Here is a 10439-nt window from a genome sequence, read left to right on the forward strand (position 1 = left end):
TGTCTATCAAAGGAATAGAAATGTCCACACAGCTGTGATAGTTAAAGAATCAGAAAACTCCACAACATCCTCACACCTTAACCTGTCAAAGCAACTTGTTGCAAAGCGTTTGGTAAGATCTAATGACTGGTCATTGTGTGAAAGCTGTGTGTTTTTGTGCACGCACATATAATTGTGGTGGCAGTTCTTAGAATTGTAATAAAAAACAGACAACAAAACAAAACCTGAGAAATAATGCTACAATGAGGTTGGGAAGAGTGAAGAGGTAGGATAATCACACACCCCACTGTTTTCACTCGGAGGTTGTTTTTGTCCCCATGTACCACCGATCTCTTGCATAAGGGCTGCCGCTGAGCCAGAACACAGCGCATGTGTTTATTTGAGGATGAGTGTACCTGTGAGTTGTTTTTCTGGAGGCCTACAGATTGTAACTCTTGTTTTTGCAGACACTGATTGTGTAGGTGCTTCATATTTTATTTGTATGGCCTTGCGAAGCGCCACAATAAACGCTTTCTCTGACAACATTGGGGGTCTCCTATGACCATATTATGGGGTTCTCTCTTCTACCTTTGTCAAACAAACAGTTCAGATTTCCAGGACAAAGTTCTTCTATTATTATTTTAAAGTTTTGTTGCTTTAACAGAAGGCACTTTTATGATTAATCAGCTTTTAAGCAGAAAGCAGGCAGAACTTTCACTTTTTTGATGATTGCGTAATTTACATCAAGAAGATAATGTGACCACAGTACTAATGTAATTTATCATAGAAAAAAAAAAACGTTTTCAGTCTTTGACATAAGAGGTTCCTATTTTAATTTCAAGCTACATGACATTTTTACACAGCAATTTTTAAAATCCCCACAGCAACTTGAACCAGACAGAAAGTCAAATAATTTCTCTGTTTATTTTCCACTGTCTTATTGCACTAACAAGGTCGTTTTGGATAGTGTACAAATCATTGTCTGTAAAAAAAACAAAACAAACTTATTTGTTGAGGCATGCAATTGTTGGTGCAAAGAGCAATTTTTTGTTGTTGTTGTTGGTTCTGAGCAAATTAATTGGAAAAGACTGGTCATTACTAGTTTTTCCGTACCTTGGCCGTAAAGATTTAGACCTCTAAACAACAGGTGTGAAAGCCCCGGGTCTTAGGTGTTCTCTCGTTGTTTCGTCTTCTTCCTCACAACCTCTCATCACAGTTTATCCTTGTGCTTAACAGCCCAGTGAATGAATAAATGTTGCCCTTTTTCCTTCTACTTGACTTAGCTGCAAGAAAAGGTTACTGTTATGAAAAATCAACAGTTAAATGTCAGAACCTATATGCCCTCTGGCACAGGTCCTAATCAGCTGATCAGACATCGCAGGACGAAGACTGAGGAAACCAGGGGGGGATTCTTAGAAGTGAGGCGCAGAGGAGTTTGAAGAAGGGAAATCTATTTCTTGGTTCTTTTTAATTAGCTGTGATTAGGTGTGTCTATGTGCTCTTAGATGCTGGCAGTTTTTTGTTTGTTTGTTTGTTTGTTTGTTTTTTTTAAGAAAGGCACGTCTCTGTCTAAACAATCTTGATGATTACATTACACAAATTCTCTGTAACATCTAAAATAAAAAATAAAAATGTGTCCTTTTCCTCATGTAATGTATTGCCCATCATTTTTTTTCTTTTGATGACATTTATAGAAGGGAAGTGGCCAGAAATGGTTGGCGCATTTGGGTTTCATGTTGGAGAGTGCATTAAGTTGTACCAGGAGGCTGATAATGGGCGAAAACCTCTTCACAGAAACTTTACCTCACCATTAGTCAAATAGGCCTGCAGATACTCCTGAGAGCTTACAGGGTTAGGTTAGCTGGTTCGTACATTTCCCAACGTTTCCATGTGCAACTGCTGTAAACCTATAGTCTCAAGATATTTTTATGTTTCTATTAACATTTTAATGTCATTTTTTAATTGGGGAAGTCCCTATTAGAATATTTTTCCCCCATTACAAAATCACATAATTTCCAGACATATTTCCAGACATTAATTCTAGGCCTATACAAGAAAAATTAGGTTATCAAGACAGTTTATATACATGGTTACTTACATGCAATAAAACTTCTAAGTAACCATGATTGTACAAATTTAACTAACAACTTAAGTTCTTGCCCTGCTGTTGTGTTCATGCAGAGCAGGTTTGCTGAAATGCTAGGCTAATGTTAGCATCTTTGCTCTCTGTTTTAATATGACTCGTTGATAACTTGATTCGCAACATATTTCCATGAATTTCTAGTTCATCGTATGCAAGCAAACCTTACAGTAAACGTCGTGCGCTTGCTTCAAAAACTTGTTGCTTTGTTTTGAACGCCATACAGTTTGTTGCTTTCTGTTTCAGCTGCTTTCTGCACAGGCAATTGACAGAAATTTCAACAGCCGGTACAGTAAATGTGCCATTCATTGATCAACAACATAATGTGCACATGAAAATAGCACATGATTAAAAGCCAGTAGTTGGCTGTTAATCATAGCCACTGATTTCACATCAGATCTGGACAATAATACTGTATTTATCTTATTGAGTCCCCTGTAAGTTACCTAACAGTAAATTTCCATTGACAGTTTTTACAGTACATGATAACATCTCTCACCAACTCATTATTACCTTTCAGTCTGCAGATTCAAGCAGTGAACGCCATCGGCTTTGGTCCTCTGAGTCCGTTGCTGGTAGCGAGGACCCGCCCCCTTCCTCCGGCCCCGCCCCCACTCGAATGCTCCGCCGCAGGCCCTCAGAGCCTGAAGCTCAAGTGGGGCGAGAATGCCGGACACACACGCACCCTCCTCTCTGAAGACGTGGTCTACACACTACAAATGGAAGACAAGAACCACAGGTGGAGTGCACAAACCCACCCCTACACACGCCCGCATGCAAACACACGGATTTATACCTGTGTTCGAAGTGATAACTTTTTGCGGTCAGCTTAATCCACAAATATTATTTGTATTTGAGAAACTCATCAGTTAAAGGACGTGGGAATCTGGTTGTTCTTTAAGTTCTGATATTCACTTTTCTTGTGCTTTGTGAATTACTTGCATTTTTTTGTTGTTGCTTACTGCATTTATATATCATTCATGACAAGCGATTTCAGAGAAATTGATGTTTTCCTTGTTTTTTGGCCACACTGCACACTCATTTTCTCCTCACCCCAGAGCTATCCAACACAGTAAATCAAGACCTTGGTCAATACAGCAGACAGAATCACAGCAGGTTGAGGAGGCTGAGGGAACGTGAGTGTACACGTGTAGTCTGAGGTACTCTTGCGGATGCGTGAGTGTTTGTGGGCCGGGGTGTGTGTGGGCGTGTGTGTGTGTATGGCCACTAACTACATGTACTGAGGAGTAATCATGTTGAGGGCATTTGTGACCAGCTGGAAAACAGCCTCCAGTAATCAACCCTCCATTTAACCAACTGGCTAGACACAGGTGAGACAGAAAAAAACAAAGACAGAGATTATTAGCTGACTGAACAGGAGGGGAGAGTGTTAGAAACCTCTACCTCTCAGGATTACCGTGGCTGGCATTGCGTTGGCACCCAGGTATCTTGGCAACCCTGGAATGGGACAGAAGTGCAGACGGCAACAGATGGGCACATATAGAACTGGCTGTGATCTGTTCACTTCTGCACAACACACACTTTTGCATATAAATGACAGAACAAGCAATACAAACATGCAATGTCACATTTGCCGTCTAAATGAAAGCTGCGTTAACTGCCCAGATTGTTCTATTTACCCTTTTCTGACTATATTGGTGACTGTGTGTCTAAAAGGGTGTCAAACCCTGTGTTGAACTCTGTCTGTGTGCATAATTATTTGTACCGCTTAAATATGCTTAAACAAGTTATTAGCACACCACAACATTTGCCGACAAGGGATTTGCTATTACAAGCAAAACACAAAGCTTATCAGAAAAATTGAACTTTTATTGAGTTATTTATACTAGATTATGCTTAACTCTGGGGTTTAGGTACTGCCCCAATGTTTTCTAGATGCCTAAAATAGGTTAAGTGAGCAATAATGTTAAAATTACTTTGGAATACATAATAATGTATTCTGAACCTTTTCTGGCATAACCTTTGCAGCATTTGTTTTTTCTACCATAATTCTTCCTTTCACACAACTTTCCACTAAAAGTTGTATGTGAACAGCAAACTCCTTCAACAATAAGGTTTTGTGATTTTCTATGTGGTTGTCTGTGTGAGAAGTGATAACAGCCTTTAATCATGTGCTCTGTAGCATTTTATGTTTTTTTCAATTTCTACATAATATTAGGATTTTCAGAGAAACTAAATTATGGATTTTCTTTAACTGTAAGCCATGTTTACAACAATTAACACAAATGAACACTTTAAATATTTCACTTTGTTTATAATGAACCTAGCTTTGCTTTTGGATCAGAATGACTGAATTAAATTAACTTTTTGATGATGTTCTAATTTGAAATGAATCTATACACTAGTATCTAAGAAAGGAATGACCATAACCGTGCAAAATGTTGAAATCCCAAAGAATATTTCATTAAACCTAATGATAATGTTTTGATAAGTTCACATACATGTGTTCAGGGCCAAAGCAAAAATATTACATTCATGTTTGTTTTTATTATCAATACATAAAATAATAAAAAAAACAACAGAGGACACAATAAACATCTTAAGCTCATTCCCCCATGTATTTCAGAACTATTGTGTCCATGGACTGGGTACCAATCTATCTCTGTGAATGGAATCTGAGGAGTGCTTGACTGAAATGGGAAGGAATTCAAAGTTTCTTTCTTTTCAGTCTATTCAGAAAAAATATTTCCCCCCTCTGCAAAAGCTAGTAGTACAAATAGTACTATTGGACAGTTTAAATGATTGTACTGCCTAGTAGATATTAATAACTATCTACCAGGCTAGATCATATACAAGGGGATGAAATAAGTGCTATCTATATGAGGGAAATCTGTGTTAATTTCTTTTGCATTTCTGATGCATTTAAATGTATGAACATTGTAGGTTCCTTTTGAAGCAGTGTGTCTGAAATAGTTTTTACTCAAACAAGTGCCGGATACACCATGTGATAAAATGTTATTGTAATCAACAAAATCTCCCTTCTTCTGCCTTTTGGTCAGCATATCCAGAATCAATTTAATATTAGCAAGTAATTCTTTGTTTTTTGAAACTCTTACATTTGTCAAAAACATAAAGTGAGAGAAAATTGTGTTTTTGTTGCCCAGCGAATATAGATGAAAACGAGTGCAATTCTTCTTTTTTTTATGGTATTTACATTTTTAAAATTATTTATCAGCCATTAAAACCTAAAATTTTGTGTGAATGACAGGAGATATTTTGCACGAAATTTTGAATTTGGAGTTTTCAGATTAAGTTAGCTCTTTCACATCCTTCTTTGTTCCCCAATCCCATTGCGTCAAAATGAACTGTCATGATTGTTTTATTTTTTTAATATCAATAAGGCAACCAGATGCAAGATTCTCATTGTGGCCAAGTGACAAAACAAGAAGGTTTTGAAAGCTTAAACATGCCGAGCTTTGCAAACAAATATCTTGAATATCCAGCCGCAGTTTCTCCAAATATAATTTGGGCTTTTACATTAATCATTTTGACTTTGGCTGTCCTCTATAATGTCTTTAGTTGTTTCTCTGATTGTCCTCTGATCTAATTCCTACTTATGAATCTCATTTTATTTCTTGGTATGCTTACAATATCAGGACCTCGGGAGACATTAGAATCTGTTTTCCTATCTGTCTCTCAGCATATTTTTCCCTTGTGCATCCAGGCATATTTATGTTTTTGACTGTATTAGGCAAAACAAAATAGTTTTGTCATATTCACAGTATTTACTTCTCTCTTTATTTTTCTCTTCCTTCCAATTGCCTTTCCAATTCTTTTTCTTGTTTTTTTTTTATTTTTGTGTACTTTTAAATTTCCTTCCAGTGTCCAGTTAATTCCTTCCATTACTGCATGTTCCCTCATTTTCGCAATTCTGTTGTGTTTTCTCTTTAGAAGAACTTTTTTCTCTGTTCCCATTTTCCATATCCTGTGTTACCCCAAAGGCCTTTTGTCGGGGACATTACGAGTTGAAAGGATGAGACGGTAATGGGTTGTTGTACAGTTCAGAGGAGGATTAAACCATCTAACACAAAGGATTCTTAAGAAGAATGTAGGTGGACAAAACACTGCTTCAGCTGCGTCTGTGTTTGAACCGTCCATGTTTTTATCTATTGCCAGGATTTATCTAAAGGTTTCATGCCTCCGTCTTCCCTTAAGCCTTTTTGAAGTTTAACTGTTTGTCATCATGCTTTCCTGTGCCTGCTGTCCCAGTGTAATCTGGTACATTTATTTATTTTTTTAAATGTAATCAGTGTTTGGCAAGCGATTTGTTTTGGCTGGATTTAATCATAACTTAATCACAAAATATGCCTGAAATACTGATAACGCCTGCAGTGGACCGTTTTGCTTTATAAAAACTAGGCTTGTTTTTGACCCTAATAGTTTTTTGTTTGTTTTTTTCTTAATGGAGACAAAGACAACCTTTGATGATATATAGCAGGGAAGCTGTATGTCCAGCTGCTGACTGACCAACTGAGAATACATAGGATACTGTGTGCTTATAGAGATGGAGGTTTGGCAGCGCATATTAGATCTGAACTGCAAATACACCACACCTTTCTCTAATGTTCAACCCCTGGCTGACAGGTGGATTATTTAAAGTAAGTAAAAAAGCCCTAGGCACACCCACAAGTGAGAGACTTGTTGTGTTTTTGTTTGTGATAAACTTCACTGCAATGCCTCCAAGAGGATTTTTTCCACCAAAGCAGTTTTACTGCTTAACCACCTGTTATTCTAAAGCCAGTTTTAGTTGATTTTGTACATGAAACCTTTTTGTTTTTCCAGTTAACTGAGAATCAAGTCATTATGCTGCTCATTATGCGACAGTAGCTGTCTTGATTTGTATCCCTACAAAAAGTAATTATAATATCATCCTCTAAATTCATGAACTGAAAAATGAGATTTTTACATTTAGAAGATGATTCATAAACACCACCTGACATTGTTGACTGTCAATGTTTAAGATCCGAGTCCAAAATATAATTCATTAATTCAGAAGATAATACCGTCTGCAAGCACTGCTGAGGCACATCGGCTCATTTAAGCTCTGATATATATATAAAACGACAGGACAATTTCATTTTATTGTATATTTTTGCAAGGACACTGACAATAACATACTTGTGAGTTATAGATTCATTTTGAGAAAACAAAATGTGAAAACCACAAACACATTACAGCCAGAAACGTTGCAGAACAAAACAGATGTTGCTACGACCGCACTTTGGCTCTGAATCAAGGTTGCAGTTAGCTACATTAACTGTGTGCTGGTAAATTGACCGAGTTAGGCTGACATTAGTAGCTCTATGTATTAATTGTTCTGACACGCTGCCTTTTAGCCTAATCCAATCGACAAAAACAGGTCACAGCTCCTGACAGACCATATGATGCATCTGTTTTCTTTATGTGTCTATATTTCCAACTAAAACCCTAATCTGTTTGTGTTGGGTAAGTTTTGGGGTTAGGGATCCAGTTCAGCTTTGTGTGCAAAAATTAATAACACTACATATCAGCCTGAGAAAGTAGTTCTCCAGCTCTCCGTAGTACAGCTACTAAAGAGCCCATCTCATGTTGTTGTTTCTCTTTTTCTCTTGCTTCTTTTCCTTCTTTCATTCAGCTTCTCATTGCCTCTTGAATATCCTTCCTTCATCATTCCTCTCTCACCCCGTCACATCCTCTTATTCACCCTCCCCTCGTGCAACCCATCTTCTTTGTCCACACATCCCTCGTCTTTCTCTTCCATTGCTTTCTTTCTCGCCTTTTCCTGGAAAAACTCATTGCATCGATAAATATCTCCTTTCCAGCTCATATCCACTTTTTTTTCTTGACGCACAGATGTGCCAATTCTCTCCTACATTCCTTCAATCTGTTCAGCTAGGCAGCCTGGAATATTTCTTCCTTCTATTCTTGGTTTTAAAGGCCTATACGTAAAGTTGTGGGTTTTTTAAAACCAAGATGGTGGCTTAAGATGAGCAACAATTGCTTACGATGGAGATTTGTAGAGATGTACAATTCTCAGAGCTTGAAAGAAACGGGCAATGGCTATTGAGACCTTTAGCAACTACAACTAGCTCTGTGGGACAATTTTCTTCTTTTCGTTGGTCAGAAATCTAAATAAAACACTGGTTTAGATAGAGAACATATTTGTTTAGGTAGAACATAGCATACCTGTGCTTATCTAAAGTAGCTGTTAAGAAGATTCATGTAAAGCTGACTGTCTTCTCCCTAAAATGATGTGTTCTATCTTCTCTGTATCAGCCACAGTTAGCTTAAGAATTGCTTAGAAAATGTGTTTAATTTGCTTAGTCTGGCAACTCGTTGTCATTTCTCCTCTGCATGGTTTCCCAGGTTTGTGACCATCTACCACGGTCCCAGCCACACCTACAAAGTCCAACGACTGATTGAGTCCAGCAGCTACAGCTTCAGAATACAGGCCCTCAGTGTAGCTGGGGAGGGTCCTTTCTCTGATACATATACGTTCTGCACCACCAAGTCTCTACCCCCTGCCATCAAAGGTAAACTTCTCTCAATCTTCCAATCAAAAGAAGCTGCATAATATGCCTTGTATTTCAGCATCAAATGAAAAATACCAATCGTTGATAACGCTACAGTTCATTGATCTGATCTTGTTGATTTGATCTCCAACTAAGCCAGGCTGCCACTGATTTTGTTTTGGAGATTTCAAAAGAAAAAAAGCACTATGTCATGAGCATCACAACTCTTCCATGCAATAATGACATAATATTATCTCATGAACTGATGAACAGTCACTCCCCTCAGCAAGTTAAATGCTTGAAGTGGATAAAAGTACTCAGAGCATTCAGAATAAAACATAGAGACAATAAATGTAACACTGATTATGATCAACCTGCACTTGTGTACATTATTACTGTTTATTTAAAGCTTTTTTAAAGAGTTTATTGGTTGGTTTTGTTAAAAAAACAAACATAGTAACAACAGTGTGGATGATTGGAATAATTAGATTTAGTTCTTGTGTTTATATTTTCAAAATAACACAGTCAAAGCGTATATGTTCAGACATGTCAGCCATGGACTTGATCTGCATGTATATTTATATCCACCAAGCAATTCTTAAGCATTGGAGGTGGCATGAGTAATATAATGGTACTCTTGTCATCACAAAAGTGTACAAAACTTTTTTCACAAAGCACTATACATTTTTCGCAAAGCACTATACATTATCCGAGTTTTCACTGCAATGTGTTATATGATAGTTTTCCCAGAGGAAAAATTTACTCTTTGTGTTTTGAGGTTTGCATTAAGAGAACTCGAGGTCGTTTTTAATTATTTAATTAATTTATTGTAATTTTATTATTTGTTTTGTGTTTTTTTATATTTTTTTGCAGAGTGAGAACTTTAACTGGTATGTTTCTAATTTTCTAAAAAAAAACAAACAAAAAAAAAAAAAACCTTTGCTTTTCCATTCCAACAGCCCCCAGGATTCATCAGCTGGAGGGGAATGTGTGTGAGGTGACATGGGAGACTGTCCCACCAATGAGAGGAGACTCTGTGAACTACATCCTCCAGATGCTGGTGGGGCGTGAGTCTGAATACAAACAGGTTTGTCTCTTTCCCGCACAAAGACATGCCTACAACAAAGTCAGCTTAAAGGGTGGAGCTGGGAGCCGCCGTCTCTCTGGTCCAGAGCTTCTCTTTAATTGCTTGATTCTTTCTTATTGCTCCAGAATTGCATAGGGAAAATATTTCTAATCTTCAGTGGTGATTTTTAATTTAGTCTTCCTCGGATGGGAAAGGACACATTCAGCTGCAAAATTGCACATGGATAAATAAAACACACATACACCTGGATAGAAATTTACATATGGAAGAGAAAGAAAAATATGAATGCTGACACTTTTATGTTCACTCACTTCCCCTGAGTGATGGTATTTACTAAGAGATATTGCAAGAATTTCAATGACTTGTGGCACAGAAGCAGTTGAAAAAGATGAAAATGTGACAGCTGTAAAGATGAGCAGAGAAACAGACATTAATATTCACCCTTGTGCCATCTTCTGTAATTGGATTACCGAATGGTTGGAGGGAGACGGCCGAGTCTTTCAGACCAAGCGCAGACCATGTGGATATGTGCACAACTGGTCTCTGTTTACGTTTATTTAATTGTGCGAAGAGATCGGATGCATACTAATGGATTTTTTCTCACCAGAACATTTATTCTCCTTGATGAAGTGTTTGTCTCGGTCAAACATTTTACCATTTAGCTTTTCAGCCACAAACTTTCATGCATTGGGATTTTATATGCAAAGTAATGCGAGTGATT

At 37.4% G+C, this 10439-nt stretch overlaps 1 protein-coding gene across 2 annotated transcripts in view; it reads left to right on the forward strand.

The window, feature by feature from the left end:
* The window catches only part of fndc3ba (fibronectin type III domain containing 3Ba), a 117105-nt gene that overhangs the window by 98052 nt on the left and 8614 nt on the right, over positions 1–10439 (forward strand). For both annotated transcript variants that reach the window (XM_032546586.1, XM_032546587.1), the window contains 3 exons: positions 2640–2858; positions 8486–8652; positions 9591–9718. In XM_032546586.1, coding sequence (XP_032402477.1) covers positions 2640–2858; positions 8486–8652; positions 9591–9718 — 514 coding nt within the window. The remainder of the gene's footprint in view (positions 1–2639; positions 2859–8485; positions 8653–9590; positions 9719–10439) is intronic.

The sequence above is a fragment of the Xiphophorus hellerii genome, chromosome 19 (genome assembly GCF_003331165.1).
Source record: "Xiphophorus hellerii strain 12219 chromosome 19, Xiphophorus_hellerii-4.1, whole genome shotgun sequence".
NCBI classification, from domain to species: domain Eukaryota; kingdom Metazoa; phylum Chordata; class Actinopteri; order Cyprinodontiformes; family Poeciliidae; genus Xiphophorus; species Xiphophorus hellerii.